This window comes from Taurulus bubalis (assembly GCF_910589615.1).
Source record: "Taurulus bubalis genome assembly, chromosome: 17".
Classification (NCBI taxonomy): Eukaryota; Metazoa; Chordata; class Actinopteri; order Perciformes; family Cottidae; genus Taurulus; species Taurulus bubalis.
The window spans coordinates 17,024,276-17,041,945 of record NC_136605.1 but is presented as its reverse complement, the minus strand read 5'-3'; the positions used below and the strand labels follow the sequence as shown (position 1 = coordinate 17,041,945).

The window sequence follows — 17,670 nt, the reverse complement described above, 5'->3', positions numbered from 1 at the left end:
GTTCAGCCGCTTGGCTGGTGGTGTGTTTGACAAAGAAAAAAAAAGACGTGTGAATAAAAGATGACTCCTCGTTGTTCACTCCTTCACAAGCTCCTGTCAGCAGCGGAGAGGCGAGTGATTGTCTTCTTTGATTGTGAGGAAAGTACGACAACTGAGGTTTCACTGATTGTTTTTGCCAAGATGGGCAGGTACAGACTCAACTGCAAACATGTTTTCTGTGTCTCATCTCGCTTTATTGTTCAGGGCTCTGTGATTGTTAAAGCATCATCTGATAGGCATTTAAGGCTGAAGCTGATCCTCAACATGTTTTTCGGTGTGTTATTGATTGGCTTGACAATAGACACATTTTAAAGAGATTATATGTTCTAATATATTTAGAATGCTCATTAGTTTTAGGTAGAATTGACTTCTGAAAACAATACATTTGTTTGTAGAAGTGTTTGTATACACCTCATTTGATTAAGCTGTCTCCTGGGGGAATCAGTGGGAAATGAATACTACAGTTGTGATTGTTTCTGTAAATTAGCTGCTGTAACGTTATTACCTTCATCTGCTAGTGGTCATGTGTGTGTGTGTGTGTGTGTGTGTGTGTGTGTGTGTGTGCATGTCACGTGGACACACAATCATTTTCAAAGTAATGAATACACCAAAAATAGAGCAACTCATTTAAAACACCCTGACAACACCATGTGCTCTTTCATTGTTTAATATAATCTGAAAGTTAATTTTATATGCTGTTTTTATTTCAGCCTCTTTTGCAGCATATGTAATGCTGATCAGGATTTGTCAGCTTTGTGAGCTGCAAACTGGGTCAGGAAGTTAACTCCCAGACTCGGTTTAGGTAGAAGTTTCTATTCGTGTTGCTTCTTTTGCATTCATGCAAGAATGGCAGTGTGAAAACAGGAAATGTGTTTATGCAAATGTTCATCATATTTTTATGGTTCCACAAAATCAGAACAGTGAGAGCATAAAAGAGAATAAAACCAACCTCCCGTTCTGGGAGATGATCGTATGCAGTGACACTTGTGTCTGGGTGAATGGAGGAGTGTGTGTGTAGGAAATATTAGAGCCTGAGCTCTGTGTCGGAGTCAGCCTTCACTCACCTTCTAAGTTGCCAGGTGTGCTTGTATCAAACACCGAATGATAGCTCAAAGCTGTGAAAAATCAATAAACGTGAGGCTGCAGTGTTTCACTGTGCCATGCTTCTATCTAGACGTGTTGGTCTACGTCTGCAGACTGGAGGGAACGGGAGGGTCAGAGGTCAGCACAAAGGAAATAGATAGATTCAGGTTTTAATTGAATCTATAGAAGAAAAAAAAGGCAGGTATTTTTCCCGTTTCCGGGCTGTCGGGTGCAATAAGAGGCCGCAGCTGCCCAGGAGGATAAGTGGCAGGTGTTCTGCTCTAATAGCGTCTGGATGTCAGTTGCCCCCATTACACAAAGACTAGGGAAGAAAAAAAACTCAATCTCAATCAGCCTTTTCTGTAATGAATATTTGACTTGTGAGTGAGAGGACATCTGTGCATGTGTGAGAGAGCAGACCAGGAGGGAATACATGAATCTATCCTGGCGACAGGTGAGACGGAGAGGTCTCGCCAGAGGTCTCGCCCGCCGGCATGCACATCAGCAGAGATGACAGGATTTATTTATTTATTCGGTTCTCAATTATGCTGACGGGGAGGAGGCATATTTAATTAATATGAATCAAACATGACACACGGCCATAATCACTTGTTGATGAATCAATTATAAAATGCAGATATGCTGTATACATTTTAATTAGCTCTCAAACGAAACATGTTATATTAGATGTTATGAAGAAACTGTATATATTTAACTGGCTTCTGTTCTCTACTCAACATTAGACAAAATAAATGTCTTCAGTTTGAGGAGTAGATTTTAATCTGTGAGCTTTCTGCAGAAAGAAGGTGAGACTGATTTAATTGCAGCAACTTTATTGCTTCTTTCTTTTAAGTTGCATCCATTATTTTGTTAAATGAGGGCCGAGGTGGTGAGATGCAAGGCCGCCATGAGTTTACTTGTGGTTTTCTACTCTATTGTGTGTCACTGCTACTTCTAAAGAAGGACTTCTGACTCAGGTTGGGGGTTTTAATTAAACATACTGAACCACATAATATCTGCGATGAATAAGAAAGATAGCCTTTGTGTTGTTTTTAAGAGATCTGTGAATTCTGAATGAACCACACGGCCTGATCAATAAAAGCACTTTTCCCTCTTCACTGTTACTCAGAGCTGTAACACTCGTATGCAAGCAGATGTGCTCGAGGGAGTATTTGAAGCTGAGCAAAATACTAATGTCAGTCATGTAAAATGCTTATGTTGCGATGGCTCAGTAAAGGATGAGGACTTATAGGTTCAGCAGGTGAGGTTGTTGATCAGAGCAGATGAGCTGTGGCTTTCCCTCCAGTCCTCGTTTCCTCTCTCCTTGCATGGAAAAGACGAAGTGAGGGAAACGTGGATGCAAGTAAGGGACTTGGAATGCACCCCCAGCCACCTGAGCTCCACGCCCACGAGCTCACCTGGTTCCAGTTTCCCTCGTCAGCTCTGCAGTATTCAGCCAGCCCCTTTTTTCACTGATTCCCAGACAGTTTCCCAGTTTTAGCAGTTATAATATTTCAATCTGTCAATGAAAACAGCTGGTTTGAGGTTGACCAATCGTTTCTCACGGTTGAAATAGTGTGTGAGGGACATTAGATGCTGCTTATAGTCGTATTGAACGTTACATCCTTCATCCTTCTCAGCAATATGCAGCCTGGCAAACTAAAGCATGTCTTTGTGTCAGCATAGCAGACAGTGAGCCCCTCCGAGGGCGGTTGTTTATATCTGGCTGGCCGGTGTTTCACAGTGCACTCAGCAGGCTACAGTACAAATGGCGATCTAATTGGAATTTGTTCATGATATCGATTGTGCTGTGGCACTTCCGAAATTGAGTCGTTAAAGGAGATTAGCTGCTGCTAAATCGGCCCTTTATTAAGCAGCAGATGAGGAATGACAAAGAGGAGGCTCTACATTAGCACATAGATACCATCAGTCCCTGCTACACCACTGTCAGCCAGCCAGACTGTGCTTTGGAAAATAAAACACATTAGCCAGCAATGTTTTTTCCCCCGAGAGGCAGCGGGACTCATGAGGAAAAAGCAGTCTGATGAACAGTTGATTGCAAACATATATAATGCTCAGTTCTAAAAAAAAAAAGTGCTGCGTAGGAAAGCTGCTGGGTCTCGGTAATGGTGATTTACGGGCACAATGTGTACGAGGAGCATTACTGTGGAGAAATGTGAGTTCTTCCCACACATGAACCCAGAGGCTTTGTTTAGATGTAGTGCTGTGAGCTGATGGAGGATCCTCTGAACTGAGTCCACAAAACTAATAAGAATGGCACAATCATTTTTTTGGTGATTTGGGTGCTCATGGTTTTGGCTTTTGCAGTTATGTGCAACAGCTTTCAAACAGTTGGTGGACATTAATGTGCAGAGAGTGTGTTCACTTGGACAATATAGTAATGTAATGGCGTGTAGTGCTTTACTCCCTCCTGAATCTCATCTCTTTTCGTTGTCATTCTTCTTTTAAATTGTATTGTTGAACTGCTGCGAATCTGAATGGGAAGTCATTTAGTCGCTTTCTGTCTGTGGAGGGAATAAGAAAAAGTTTTTCTTAACTGCTGAATTATTCAAAGCGAGACGTCTTTAGGCCAGTTTGTGTGGAGAGATTCCAGAAATGACTGAACAGTGCTAAGCCAAAGACCAATTAGGTAGAAACAATAAAGGGAAGTGATTTCTGGGGATATCTTGACTCTGGACTGCAGCTTTTTTTTTTTTATTCTTGTTTGCGATGTGATGTGAGTGCTTCTCTTCCTTCTCTTCCACATATACACCCACACACATGCAGACAGACTGATACACACACACATGCAGACAGACTGACACACACACACACACACACACATGCAGACAGACCAATAGATGTGGGTGTTTTTTCTTCTCGCTCCTTATTTTATTTACTGGTGATGTAACACAATTTATTTTCAGAGAAAGGTGACTTTGGCTCGGGCAGTGATAAATGAACTGTGACAGGAGAAGTGAGTCTGCACACATTGCAGTTTCTAAAGCCTAATGCAATTGATGAGGGAACACTGAGAGGTGAGGCTTTATTTTCACTCACAGCCTCTGAGAACAATATGAGGCCGTTGTGGGTCGCTAGTCTTTTCTCCGGTTCAAACCACAAATAACTCACTCCCAAGTCCCATGAGCAGCATTATTCATCTTGATTCTTTGGATTTTCTTCAGCAAAAATGACTTTGCTGCTTAGAATTGAGTTTTCTTTTGTGCACGTGAACCTTTTGGTGATGTTGAACTGCGTTAATAATTACTCTCGATAGCCAGCCGAGGGCTTACATGTGATCAAAGAAAATGACTCGAGATCAGGAGCTTGACTCTCAAGCAATGCAGTCTGGAGACCTGTGTTGACCTTATTGTCTGTAGCTGCAGGCTCATTAATGGACTCGGTGTTCGCTAACGGCATCATTCTGTTTTACCACCTGTCAGGTCGTTAATAATTTGAGCCGAGCAGGAAGACAAAACCAATACGGTCAGACTAATTTGCCTGCTCCTGTGTTTTGCTGGAAAGCTGGCTCTGCTGCTTTAGTAAAGAAGGAGAAAAGAAAGTAGAAAATAAGTGACGTTTTAATGTAATCAGTAAAAATGGAACATAAGGGAACATGAATGAGTGAGTCTGTGTTAAACTGCTGGTACACTAAATCAATTCAGAGAAGAGAAATACACTCTGACTTAGATGTTCCTGTGACCTTGTTTTCTACAAATATAAAGCCACATGTTGTTGTAAACTGTACACTGTGGCTTTACACAGAGACGCCATTACGCTTCCTTTTCTAATTCATCACTTTCTCATTTTCTCTAGAATGTATTTCTAACTCTGGAGTAATATTTGTCTCACACTATCTGTCTGTGTGTTTTTCAGTGCTCAGTGGACATGAGTCTCGTGGGGTGCTGAGGAAAATCAGTGACATGCTGGAGGTCATTATGAAGAGGATGGATGCTCTGTCTAAACTGGGCAACGCCACCGACAGCCACCGGCTGGATGAGCTCAGCTCGGCCCTGGACAGGTACGGCATCTCGGTGTATAAAGGACTGCAACTAACGACGTGCCGATAATCGATTTATATCACTCATTCTTTTGTTTTGTCTGAAACCTCGGAAAACGCATTGAGGGAGAATACTCGTTTTCAATGGTGCTGAGGTAGACAGACAATCAGTGGGGACGCAACTAACATCCACAAGTAATGAAGAGAGAATACAAATTAAAACAACAACTAAATAAATAAATGCGATTAAAAGTAATGACAGTCACTATCAATATGATTAGCAATCCTACATTCATCATTTCCTTTAATTCATCAGGTACAAAAGCTGCAAATTACCTGCACAATTATTAGTAAATTGCTGTGCGATGTTTTTCACATTCTTTTTGAGCAATGGCTCTCACTGTTTCAGCTCATCTCTGCCAAAGAAGCATTTTTCAAGAACTAGAAAGGAGTGAGGCTGGGTGTAATTGGAGGAAATGTGAGCGTGAACCTCAGGCCCCACTTGAGGGGGTCGCTGAGTTCACTTCCTCCACCAACAGTGTTGCCTCAAAGTTCATTCTTTGAACTGTCACCACAAAGTCCATTTTGTAGCTGTTCGGGACCTTTCCATCAAATCACACGATCTCTATCGGCAGACTTTTTCTGGTTGTATTCGCACTTAAAATGCTTCGAAAAAGTTTTGACATCTACAATTCCACGACAACTGTGAAACCTGCATCTGCTGACGAAGTTTGAATATCCAGGTGCAAAGCTTTTGTCCAAATGGGATTATTAGTGGAAAACTAGTTTTCCAACGTGTGGATTTCATCGGCATACTAATGGTAAGGCATGGAGGCTGAATATACATACATGTATATATATACATAAATATATATTTTTATGTATGTATATGTATGTTTAATGCAGGGGTCTTGCTGGTCAAGTTGAAGCTTGCTGAGTGTGTGTTTGCGTGTGCGTGTATGTGTGTGTGCGCGTGTGCGTGCTCTCTGGTTGCCTTGGCAACAGACCTTCCCTCACACCCGCACCTGCTCGGGGTTTGAGGAGAGGAAGCTCCCTCAGATGTTCTGCCTTTGCCGCTGGTTTCGCTCCTGGACTTCACCTCCCGCCGCCTCACAGCCGGGGAAATGTCTCTTCTGAAAGGCACTTCAATGGAAGCTGCTCTGCCTCACACAATAATGAAACCACCTCTGATAATAAACTGAAAGATATTGTAATAATATATGAAGTTTACAATGTGTCTGGCCTTGGTGCGACTATATTGCTGACAGCGAATAATGAACAATGACAGAAGGTCTGCCTCACCTGAGAAAGCCTGCAGGGGGAATACTGAATATTGTGCTCGGGCCAAAACACTGCGTTTATTTTTATCGGCAGTCAAATATTACACCGAATGTATTTCCTCTACAAAATGCATCGTGGATTAACTCTCAGTCATATAGTTTTTTACGATCATTTAATTAGCCTCTCAGGGACTAAACTGGGAAATGTTAAAGCGACAAAGGCCAAATAGTTTTAAAACTGACTGGGTGGTAAAGACGTATATCTTGCTTGCTCCGTTTTTACTCAGGTGATTAAAAATCTCTGCATGCTTTAAGGTCAGCGGGGTTGACCATCGATATTAGTGCGAGAGCTTAAGGCAGGGAAAACTTTGCCCAGCCGGTATGTCGTTAAAAAAGTGATTAGGTTGTCCTCCTGCTCTTCAACAGCTGATAGCTGATCCTTGGTCAGTCTCTGCAGTGTACATATGGGATGCTTCGAACCACTAATGTCTGCACAAGTGGAAGCTTCTGTGCCACTGCATAGTAATCACAACATGGGTAATTGGCAATTAATGTGTGCTGACCTGCCAGGCTAAAATTAAATTTGTGTTTAGGGTTAATTTTAAAGTATGCACATAAGCACAGTTAAATTGCTTCACCCTGGCACACTCGTAGAAATGCATGCTGCCTAAATTAAATCAGAGTGCACTGCTTGATCTCAGAACCACTGTTGCTTTAGTTTTTGTGACTTTCAGATTCGTTAATGACTTGTGTAAATTCCAGAAATACTACTAGACAGCAAGCTCATTAAAATAATGCATTTGTGTGTTTGGTTTCATGTAAAACACGGCAGCGATACAGTGGATCCATGATGATGATGATGAGGATGATGATGAATGTTGGTTGATTATAATGAAGGCAGCCCCCACCATTGAAGTCATGTGTTGCAGTGTAAATATGTGAGGTTAAGATGTACTTTTCTCTTTGTTTGCTGGATGTTGTTTAGTTGTGGAAAGACAAGGATCTCACTGTAAAAGACGTTCAATGGGTTTCACAATTAACTGCAAGTATAAAATGCATGAATAAAGATCATCACTGTACTTTCTTTCTAAACACTAAACATTGACTAAGTACCCCAACTCATTAATTAAAATATAACATTTCATTTAACACCATTAAAAATGTATATTTCTTAAACAAAAGTCTCCACCTAGTCACTGCAAGATGTTACAGACGTTTATAATATTAGTTTGTGGCGCTGAATACGTTTATAAATTAATTAGTCAACTGGCAGAAAATAAATTGCCAGCAATTATCAAGTAAAGATGACAAACATTTACTTTTGAGCTGTCAAAACAAGCATTCTGAAATAATTCACCCTCGTAGAATGCGAACAATATTTTCCTCATTCTCTGTAATCAAATAATTGACAGATTAATGGATGATCAGAATAATTGTTATTTGTAGCTGGAGCAACAACAATTAGTCAATTAATTAATTATTGTGGATCAACCAAAAAATAATCAGAAGGACGTTTTATTCCAGATTAATCTTTTAATTAATATTTCAAGCAAAGCAGACAGAACACCTGCTGGTTCCAGGTTTTTAAATGAGAACATGTTCTGGTGTTCTGAGCCTTCTTTGACAGTAAACTGATATTTTTGTCACTATAGCTTCATAAAGTGCTGCTGTGCCCCGGCTTCACACCAGCAGATATCTGACAAGTCAACCTGACTTTCAAACACGTTTCTTTTATCTTTCGGGGCACCAATAGGAAAAAGATTGTATTTCTCTGAGCTAGTTCTCAAGAACATTTAATAATTCATTATATAAAGCCATTAACCATTAAAGGAGGTGTTGCAGTACATTCCTAAGGTGTTGCAGCAAAGGAAAAAACTCTTGAGAAGTCTTTCTTTTATAGTTTCATTGTTCCAGAGAACATACGGTGAGAGGATGCCTCTTCTAGCAGCAGCTCTTGGACTGCATGTTGATGAACTTTGGTGTAAAGTCCTGCATGGGCTGAACAATGTTTCAGATAATTTGCTGTTACTCTGCTTTGCACAGACATATATATTCCCAAACTCTCTCAGAACTATAACATTGCATATACAGTATATTGAAAAACCTTTGTCGTCTTCTCTTTATATCTCTTATTGCATTGTCATATTGCTTCCTGATATGTTTTGCCAACAGCTTTTAGTTGACAGAAGTCAAGTGCTTTGAAACACATTTGCTAACAACCTAGTTGTTTTCTGTTGTCATCCCTCCCAGACTTGCTTTAATATGCCAAGTTACTGTTCTATCTTAACAAATGAATTGCGTGTCAGTGTTTGAAAAGCTTTTTCGATTTCACACCTCAAGTTCTAAAGAATTAGCATCAGTGGGAAAAAAAACCAAATGCTGAATGAAAAAGGAATAAAAGAGAAACTGTGTCTTGCGTTGCAGGTTGAAGATAATTCGGGTTATAACAAGATGTGTGTTATAATTTCGCTATTGTCTTTCTTTGTGTGTGTGATCAGGATTCAGCCCATCGGGCTGGTGGAGCGGATCCAGGCCATAGCCCAGAACATGTCCGACATGGCAGTGAGGGTGGAGCAGATCCTCCAGCGCAGCATGGCCAGCAGCAGAGGTACGATCTAAAAACACACGGATGCATCCTGCCGAGTGCCGACCCACCTGGAGAATACCAAATAGGACCCGGACCCCTCAGATGAATCCCCCGCTGTCCGTTTCAAATCCATCCAATCTGAAAACACTTTCCCCCTCTGCTCGCATAAGCCCGACTGTCAAGCCGTGATCCTGCCCAACTCCTGCATGCAGGATTTATGTCTACTGTGCGCTTTCTGGTTGATCATATAGAACATGACAGACATTATTCACAGCACATTACCCGTTCAAATGGCAAGCCACTGTTTGTGTCGGGGTGTAGGAGCAGTGCAGCGCTCCACTGCTGCTGCCGTATCATAACAACATGGCTAGAGGATGTTTAAATCATGATGATGAATTACTGCCTAGTTAATGGGATCTGGGCCTGTCAGCTTTCTGTATTAGCCCCCACTCTCACTTTCTTTATTGGGTGCAGAATAGAAATCGGACAGCGCAACTTAATTCACGATTCTATTCCACACCTCTGTCCGCTACATTGCACTTTATGACTGAAAGCTATTTGCCTCACTGTCTCATTAAAATGTATCGGATAATTTGCCTGTTGTCATAATGTCTGATATCATTTAAATAAGGCTCATGTGAGAACCTGGCAAAGGTTTGACAGCAGCAGGCAGCGGCACTTTTCATCGTGAGGGTTCTGCCGTCATCGTGGTAATCAGACAGAATGGCTGGCAATTATTTGTCTGTGATTGTGCTCTTCGACGCTTGGCAGGATGCTGGCGGAGGAGCTGCAACTGCTCCTTTAATTAGGCTCACTGGAGCCGGGCTTCGAGGAGAAGAAAGAAGGGCGAAAGGAAGAAGAGGAGAGGCAGAGAGGGAGAGAAAAAAAGGAAAGAGTGAGAGCGGCAGAATGAGGCAGGAAAGATGGGATGAGAAGGAAAAGGGAGCAATGGAGGGAGGGGGGCAGTCTATGTATAGTAAATCCTGTGAATGAGATGGAGCAGAGACTTGGCCATTCAGCAGGGGACGCCAAGCTTTTACAGGAGCTTGTTAGCTATCTCTACTCTCTAATTTATCTCTGTTCCCCCCAAAGGCCGGAGGATATACGCTGTAACGCAAAAGACAAACAGATTTAATGCCGTGGGGAAGCACTGTTAATCCCTGTTTGATCAAAAGGAGCCCTGTTCGGTCTCGTGAGGTCCAAGGCTATAGCGGTAATTATATGTGTATGTTTTATGGAGCTGGGTGTTGCATTTTAAAATTAAACCTCGCATAACATCTAGTGTATTGGCAGAATTTCAAGATCGTGGAATAAAAAACTGATACTTTGATTTGATCGACCAAAAAAAAGAACAAACATGTATCTTGTATCTTTGCAAGCTTGTTTTTATTGCCGTCCTCTTTGTGTTTGACTTTAGTGTTTGTGCACTGAAACAATAAAACAACAATGCAGCTGATTTGTGCCGCTGTCTGATGTGTGTGGTCTTTTGTTGGAGCTCGTGTGTACAGGCTTTGATAAATACCCTGTGTTTGTCTTTTCTCCATGCAGGCAGGGAAGGGACGTTAGGGCAATGTGAGACTCCTAAAGATCTCCGTTATCCAGACTGCTCCAGCAAGATGGATGTAAGTATTCACACTGAATCGCACTTGAGTCCAAAGTGTTTCACACAGACAGCGAACATCTCATCATCCTTGGGGACTCATCTTGTGTAACATGCATTTTGTATAATAAGGCAAGAGGACGTGCAAAGGCTCCTTTGTGGAGAACAGCTTGTCTGAGCGACAAAAAAACTACTGAATATAGAAAAGAATAAAACAAAATGTTTTTTTTTCATACATTCATACGTTGTATGAACTGCAGCCGACAGCAACAGCAGCCAAAGCAGAATCAGTGTCCAATAATAGCATCAACAATACAGCACCGAAGTGTGCTTCTTACTCTTAACGTGTTGATATCGATGAAGAAATGTTATGAGAGAAGACGTGAAAAATATGTGTGAAAAATATACGCCTTCTTGTTACATATATAGCTGAGCTGAAACACAGCATATAGAAAAGAAAAGAAACGCTCGCTGCACCGTTCTTAGTATCACGATCATGTTTATGCATGAAGGAGGCCTCCATACATATGCCAGTCAGTCCCTCACCGTGTGAATGTGTGAATGCATTATACGCATACACTCATTAGAGACGGTTCTAGTTTGTGTGGATCGTACAGGGCAGCTGCTTTAGATTAACCTCACAGTTTCAGGCGTTTTTTTTAACAGAAAATGCGTTTGTGCTCCGTCAGCGAAAAACAGAAGCGACTCTAACCTGGAGGGGGAGATCCCAACTATCTTATCAAATCCATCTAGCCTCATACCAAAACCAGTCGGTTGCACTATTTAAGTATTCTGCATGCTTCCTCTCCTGGGATGTCCACTCTTGTCGGAAAATGTGTTGACCTGAGCGCCACAAAGCAAATTCTGCCCCGTCGGACATCTTTATCACGTCGATGACCTCGTCGGGCTGTTTTTATTGACTCCACCTGTGAGCGGGAAGCCGTGAAAAGGGTTCAACTTTACCAAGTACCAATTATTTGGCGTACTTGACCTCAGAGCATCAACGGTTCATGTAGCTTCACATCAGATAACATCTTTTTAATGCGTTTGATTTTTTTCTGCGCACATACCCCACAATAAAGGACCAGAGGCATCGACTTAAAGGTAAAATGTGAGAGGGAATAAGAATGACAGCCCAGTCGGTTTCAAAATGATAAGACGACACACGGGATGCGTTATAAACCAGCCTTTTGTCACATGTAAAGGTTTCTTAATATCCAAATCGTGACCGAGGAGTATTTTGGCTTTTTGTCTTCCAGTGGATGCGGGCTCGTTGGACCTCAGACCCTTGCTATGCTTTTTACGGTGTGGACGGTTCAGACTGCTCTTTCCTGGTCTACCTGAGCGAGGTGGAGTGGTTCTGCCCCCCACTGGCCTGGAGGAACCAGACCACCACACCCACCTTGAAGCCTCCACCCAAGAGACAGGTGACACAACCTCTCCTAATCATCCATCCATCATTCAGCTAGCTGAAGGGGAAACATAGGAACAGAACACAGGGCAACCATTTCATGTGAAGGTCAAATTAATGCTGCAGAGACTTCAGTCCAAGTTACAAGAAAGCACAAGTAGCCCACAGCATAATAGCCTGTTTCTCAAATGCGAGGTCAACAAGGCGTGACCTTCTCTCTGCTGGCTAGATAGGAGAAAATCCATCAGGAAACGTACGAGACGGAATATTTCAGCCGGGAGTAAAAAGACGACAGCAGAGCCAATTGAGGCGACACATGGAAGTGTGACCTCACACGTAAAGAAAGGTGTCCATCATGTGACAAGAAAGCTGGTATAACGTGTGACTACTAAATTGATTAAATTAGTTATAGTGGATTGAAATGATTAACGCCAAGGTGCTGTTGAAACACTGCGACCGTAACATTGGCGGCTTGACGCTGATGCTAACCGAGTGCTTTTAACTTATTCCCCAACGTCAAGCAAAACATTTATTACTTCAATTTTTGATGAAAAGCTCCTCGGAGAACGCGAACACCGCCTATCACCGGGTGCTGGCTGTCGCTCCCAGTTTTCATTGCCGTTTGCCTTCCTGCATCATTTGCCTTTTTACTTCCAGCATCCACACACGATGCGGTCCTCAAGGCCCCTCCTCCCTCCCTCCTTCTCCCCAGAGTAACATACAGCCGGTAGGACGAGCCCTGATGTGAATTCACTCTGCAGTTCTTACCTTCTGCTCTAATTGCCAACATTCACTGACACTAATCCCAGGGCTTCCCTTGAGTACTCTGCATTTTGCTGTGCCGCACACAACTAGCGATAATTCACCTGCATTGTGAGCGTACGCCGCAGCTCTGCATATTGATTTTGTCTTGGAGAGAATCGGCGCCTCGCCGTATGTGTACTTGAGAGAGGCAGACGGTCTGTTTCTGCGCGTCGGTTTTCTCTTCTGTACATTTCTAAGCCCTCTGCGCTCCCTTATGCAGTTACTCCATTGATTAATACTCACATGCTGGTATTGGGATGTGATGCAGTGATTATGGCGGGCAGAGGAGGAGATGTAAAATGAGAGGAGACTTATTTATGAGGATTATCCAGGAATCCCTCAGGAAACCTGTCTGAGAGGCCTCGCCCCAGGGCTCTAGCAGATAACATACATGAAGATATGACAGGCTCTCTGTGTTATATGCAGTCTCCTCCTAAAAGAGTTCAACTTGTTTAGTAGCCCACCACCTCTACTGCTGGTATTCAGATTCATAAATACCTGGTATTTAGTATGTTCTGGTGTAGTGAAGCCCCTTCTCATATAAAGAACACATCAGAGGTTCTCTACACTTCTGATTCTTTCCAGTGATTTTGACTTCCCCTGTCATGCAGGCGGTTTTCCAGTCTGACATGGGGGCTCTGCTGGAGCAGGTGGGCACTGGGAAGGAGTCCCTGAGCTTCATGAAGAGACGCATACGCAGGATGGCGGCCCAGTGGGCCTCTGCCGCTCGACGGCTGGATGACAAGCTCAGCAACCACTGGAGAGAGCAGAAAACGGTGACTATGATTCCACGCATGCGTATGCTTCAGCACACACTGGAGGATGAAAGTGTGGGATGAGAGAACAAGTCTGTGTTGCGGTTTCATCTTTTCAAAGCCTGGTGGTTGCAAACAGACTGCAGATGAAGAGCCAGTAAAAAGTGCTTTTCTCAGTTTTAACAGATGTTCTTTCTTGTGTTCTTTCTGTACTCTGGAAACATATTCCTCAGCTCCAAATTTAGGCATTAAAGAGAGAGAGAATAAACGCTCCTAGCTCAGGATGTTTTGGATCAAACTTCAGAGCACCAGTGAGTTTGTTGGACTAAAGTCTTCTTTTATCTGGAGCTACTTGGCGTGAATTTGTAGAACGTTGAGTAACAGACATCGCAGAGTTCCTCCTTGTAGGCATTGATTGGCTTTCACGCTCTCTCATCACGGACATTTACAGAGACATTTACACAAAGTGTCAAAGAGCGCTGCCGGCTGGAACAGACGTTTGATGAAATGACACGAGACCCCTCCTGGCGTAGAAGTTAAAGCCTTTGCCAGACACTATAACTTGTAAGGGATTAACCCAGAAAGAAGGTGAAATACACTGTAAATGTCCCAGTGTTACATTCACTATATTGTGCAGCTCTTCACAGTCAGCGTTCAAAACCGCTACACTTTCATCCCTCCATTGACGAGTTATTTTTGCCTTTTTGTGGCTGTTTGATATGTCGGTGACACATTACGATGTGTTTGTGTTGACATACTGTCAGTGGGTGTGCCAGCAGTCTTCTTACTTTGAGCTGCTTAACTCTTTTTTTCTCCAGAATATCATAAACTGGCTGTTAAACTCCCAACCAACGAGCCTATCAGTCCACTTTGCTACAGACCCACAGAGATTATGAGTATAACATAGCGCCAACAAAATGTGTACAGCTTTGATATGCACTCTACACCCACATCTATAAACAACATAAGGTTCCACTGTCTGACATGTGGGACCATTTTCGCTGTCGAACATATGACTAACCGGAAAATCTTGGAGCACATAACAGCATCATCGTAGCGATAGGTGAGCAATACATGAGATGTTCATTCATTTAAAAGATAGAGACCTTCATATCTGTTGAATACATGTGAAAAAGTACTGTATGGCTCAACCAGAGAATATACAATGATCATATTCATGATATTTCTACAGTATCTCTTTACACATCAAGTTCTCGATGAGGTCACAGTGATGTCAACAGGGATCCATCTGGGATGGGCTGAACACGTGAGGATGACAGACAGCCTGCTTTGCTAACTGGATTTTGGGTTTCAATCGACCCTTCGCTAAGTCCCGCCCCTCACACGCATTTTCAGGCTGGTTTTGTGGATTTGCAGCTAGTCCTTAAAACTCCTGTGATACTAGTTGAGAATGAAATGTATGTTTCTAAAGTGTTATCTTTCTACTTACAAACCTGTAGAGCTAACTTTAACAGAATACATTAGCACATAAAAAACTAGCGTTAGCACTTCTATACTAAATGTATATACATGCTTTTACATTTTAATGATATTAACAGTAAATAAAGACTTTCCCGAATCGCTTTTTTCAGCATTACGTTTAGTTGTCAAATTCAGCACCCTAGAAACATAACATACTCAACACATACTAACAGCTTATCATTTCCATATGTATAAAATGATTCATAAAACAAAAACACATTTCATGTTTATTTTGCCTGAAGCCTCAGTCATGTCTGATTTATGTGACTCATTTCTCAAAGGAGTATAGTGTATTAATGAAGACCAGTGTCATTATGTGTTTGTTTTCTTCTCATAGTTTCACCAAATTGTTTCAGAACATTGTGAGCTACGAATCCCTCTGTAGCGGAAAAACGGCTTGAAACTCAAAACGCTTTCACGAAACAAGAGGAAAGAAAGATATTAATTGGTAGTGTTTTGCTTTTTTTTCAACAAGCTGACAGTATCCTGGCGTTCTGCTGCATGTGTGTTTGTTCTTTTTAACATTTTTCTTTCATCGGCCAGTTTTCAGCTGGAAAGCCGGTTCTGTTAATAACAATTCACTCTTCCAAAATGCCTGCTTCTTCCCGGCTAGGGAGAGGGCTTTGTCTATTTTAATGGTATGTTTGACGGTAATAATTACTGTCCATTAAGCAGACCCTGCGGGCTTGGCTTTCCATTGCTGAAACAGAAAAACAGAAATAGAAAATATTTTTAGAGAAGAGCACGTATCCTGCCAGCCTGTGCTTTTTTTCTAATTCCTGTTTTGTCTTGTGTGTCTGTTTTGTCTTAGTGTGCACTGTATAACTCATACTTACCATCTAATACTCTTTGCTCAGTGTCCTTGTAATGTCAGAGTTATGAATCATCAGTGTTGTGTTGATTTTTATCTGGTTGTACTCCTAACTAGAAAGCAAAATAACATGAACATGATGGCGAGTAACCAAACAAACATTCACCGGGGAAAAGTGCACTTTGAATGTCATTTTGCAGGCTTGGTGGCTAATTAGCTGCTCAGCTCATTAAACGGCACGTACCTGCAACTCGTCAGTGTTTACAGATGCTCGTGTCGTCCACAACAAGCTGTCTGTAGCTTGTACGCTACAGCTAAAGTTTGGTTACTTTGTCTCTGGATATCCTGCTGGTGCCAATATAAAAAAAAGACTTGTTCTCAGCCTGCCAGCTGCTGTCAAACACAGACGCCCTCCCCTTTAGGCCCTTTGCAATGTATTTTATTTGGTCTGCGAAGGTGACTAAATGGCATTACATTTGAACCTTTAGGAGTCGCCTCACAGCATTCGGATTGTATTTGAGCACTGTGTATTTTCTATTTATATCAAATTGAATAAGCTATTGCCTTCCCCTCCTTGAGTGTACATCTGACATGTGGGACTCGTACATGTGTTCAGCGCTGCAGGCTAAACAGCTTTGTGGCTCACACACGGGGGAAGTCCATTGTGTTGGCATTTTGGGAGATGACGTTTTGGATTGGATTGGTATTTGTATCAGAAATGGGGAAAACAAATCTATTGAGAAGTTTCTAGTTATTAGATTTAAGTCTGAAAAGCTCTCATTTGAAAACCAATTTCGCCCAGTTGGATACATACTCCACCCAGTGGAACATGGTTTTTTAAGCCGGCCTTGTTAATACAAAGCATCACATGAATCTGCAGCTCTATTCAGAAATTGATTTTGGTGGATAGTTTAGGGGAAATTTGATAACATATCAGGTTTTTTCCTGTTTGCCATTTGGAGTAAGGAGTAAAAGGTGGATAACTCACTGTCACGCTGTTAAACAAATAGTTGAATAAATGTGTGGTCTAGTAGATGAATAAAATGGAAAGTTATTGAGAAGGAAAAAATGTAATTTCATTACATATTTAACAGCCTGGAAATTCCATCCTTCCCCATCAGCAATTAAACCGCTCGCGCATCGTTCTGCATTTCAATTATTTCTCCGCAGGTCACTTTTCATTTCAACTCCATGCACAGTTGACTGTATTTCTTAGGTGTAGTGAGATTTTTCTGTCACTCTGCTTTCGCCCTTTCATTAGACACTCAATCATATAAAACATTTGATCCATGCCAAATATCTTTTCATGTGAATCCTTTCAAGCATTTGGGAAAATTGCTCCCACAAAATCTCAAGAAGACAACGATTATCTGACTGTAAATCTAATCTAAAAGAATAATGGAAAGAATGACTTGTTCTCAACAATAGAAATGGTTGAACATAAATGCACACGTTGCATTAACAAAACACAATGCTGTGGTGAGCTGCACTCTCCTCTCGCCTTGACTTCATTCCTTTTCCTTCTGCATTCAGATTCTAGTCCATGTGGGCTTCCTAACAGAGGAGTCTGGGGATGTGTTCAGTCCCAAAGTGCTGAAAGGGGGTCCTCTGGGTGAGATGGTGCAATGGGCCGACATCCTCACAGCCCTCCATGTGCTGGGACACAACCTCAAGATCTCGGTTTCTCTCAAGGAGCTGCACGGGTGAGTTTAGATCTGATTTATTCCTCTCTGATCACGTTATTTTTCAAGCTGTCGGCAGAACTGCTGCAGTCGATGTACAATACTCTGCTTTCTGCGGTGACGTTCCTCACATCCA

At 42.1% G+C, this 17,670-nt stretch overlaps 1 protein-coding gene across 1 annotated transcript in view; it reads left to right on the top strand.

Moving 5' to 3' along the window:
• mgat5b (alpha-1,6-mannosylglycoprotein 6-beta-N-acetylglucosaminyltransferase B) overlaps nt 1–17,670 on the top strand; it is a gene marked incomplete at both ends in the record, with an annotated part of 48,679 nt that overhangs the window by 5,265 nt on the left and 25,744 nt on the right. Inside the window, 6 exons of the mRNA XM_079232847.1 lie at nt 4,999–5,143; nt 8,901–9,010; nt 10,538–10,611; nt 11,849–12,016; nt 13,416–13,580; nt 17,386–17,555. Of these exons, the coding sequence (XP_079088973.1) occupies nt 4,999–5,143; nt 8,901–9,010; nt 10,538–10,611; nt 11,849–12,016; nt 13,416–13,580; nt 17,386–17,555 (832 nt within the window). The remainder of the gene's footprint in view (nt 1–4,998; nt 5,144–8,900; nt 9,011–10,537; nt 10,612–11,848; nt 12,017–13,415; nt 13,581–17,385; nt 17,556–17,670) is intronic.